The 404-nt window shown below is 48.8% G+C and overlaps 1 protein-coding gene across 1 annotated transcript in view; it reads left to right on the top strand.

Moving 5' to 3' along the window:
• Positions 1-140, top strand: part of ETH_00043425 (uncharacterized protein) — a gene marked incomplete at both ends in the record, with an annotated part of 741 nt that extends 601 nt beyond the window's left edge. The window contains one exon of the mRNA XM_013375518.1: positions 3-140. Coding sequence (XP_013230972.1) covers positions 3-140 — 138 coding nt within the window. The remainder of the gene's footprint in view (positions 1-2) is intronic.
• Positions 141-404: the final 264 nt, after the last annotated feature.

Below are 404 nucleotides of genomic sequence, written 5' to 3'. Positions count from 1 at the left end.
CGCCGGCGGCCCCGCAGCAGCGGGAACTGCTGCAGCAGGGAAACCAGCAGCAGCAGCAGCAGCAGCAAAACTGCACAACGCGTACCCCGAAGTCCCGCTGCTGTTCTATAGAGCCACGGACTTCTCCACCAGCAGCATAAACCACCGGCTGTTTTATGCAAATGTGGTTTTGCTGCTGCTGCTGTGGGCAGCAGGAAAAGCTGTTTTGGATGTTTGATGGCCTGCAGTGTGCAATTAAATGAATTAAATTTATTTATTTATTTATTTTATTTATTTATTTATTTATTTGTTTCATTTAATTCATTTAATTTATTCAAATCATTCCCAAAGTGCTCCCACGCCTGCGCGCGCAGCGCCGCTTCCGGGGTGTACGTACACCCCTCGGTGTACGTACACCCCACGCA

Source organism: Eimeria tenella, genomic scaffold, assembly GCF_000499545.2.
Source record: "Eimeria tenella Houghton genomic scaffold, Eth_scaff2836, whole genome shotgun sequence".
Taxonomy (NCBI): Eukaryota; Apicomplexa; class Conoidasida; order Eucoccidiorida; family Eimeriidae; genus Eimeria; species Eimeria tenella.
The sequence above is the reverse complement of the archived record's forward strand: the minus strand, read 5'-3'. Positions and strand labels throughout refer to the sequence as shown.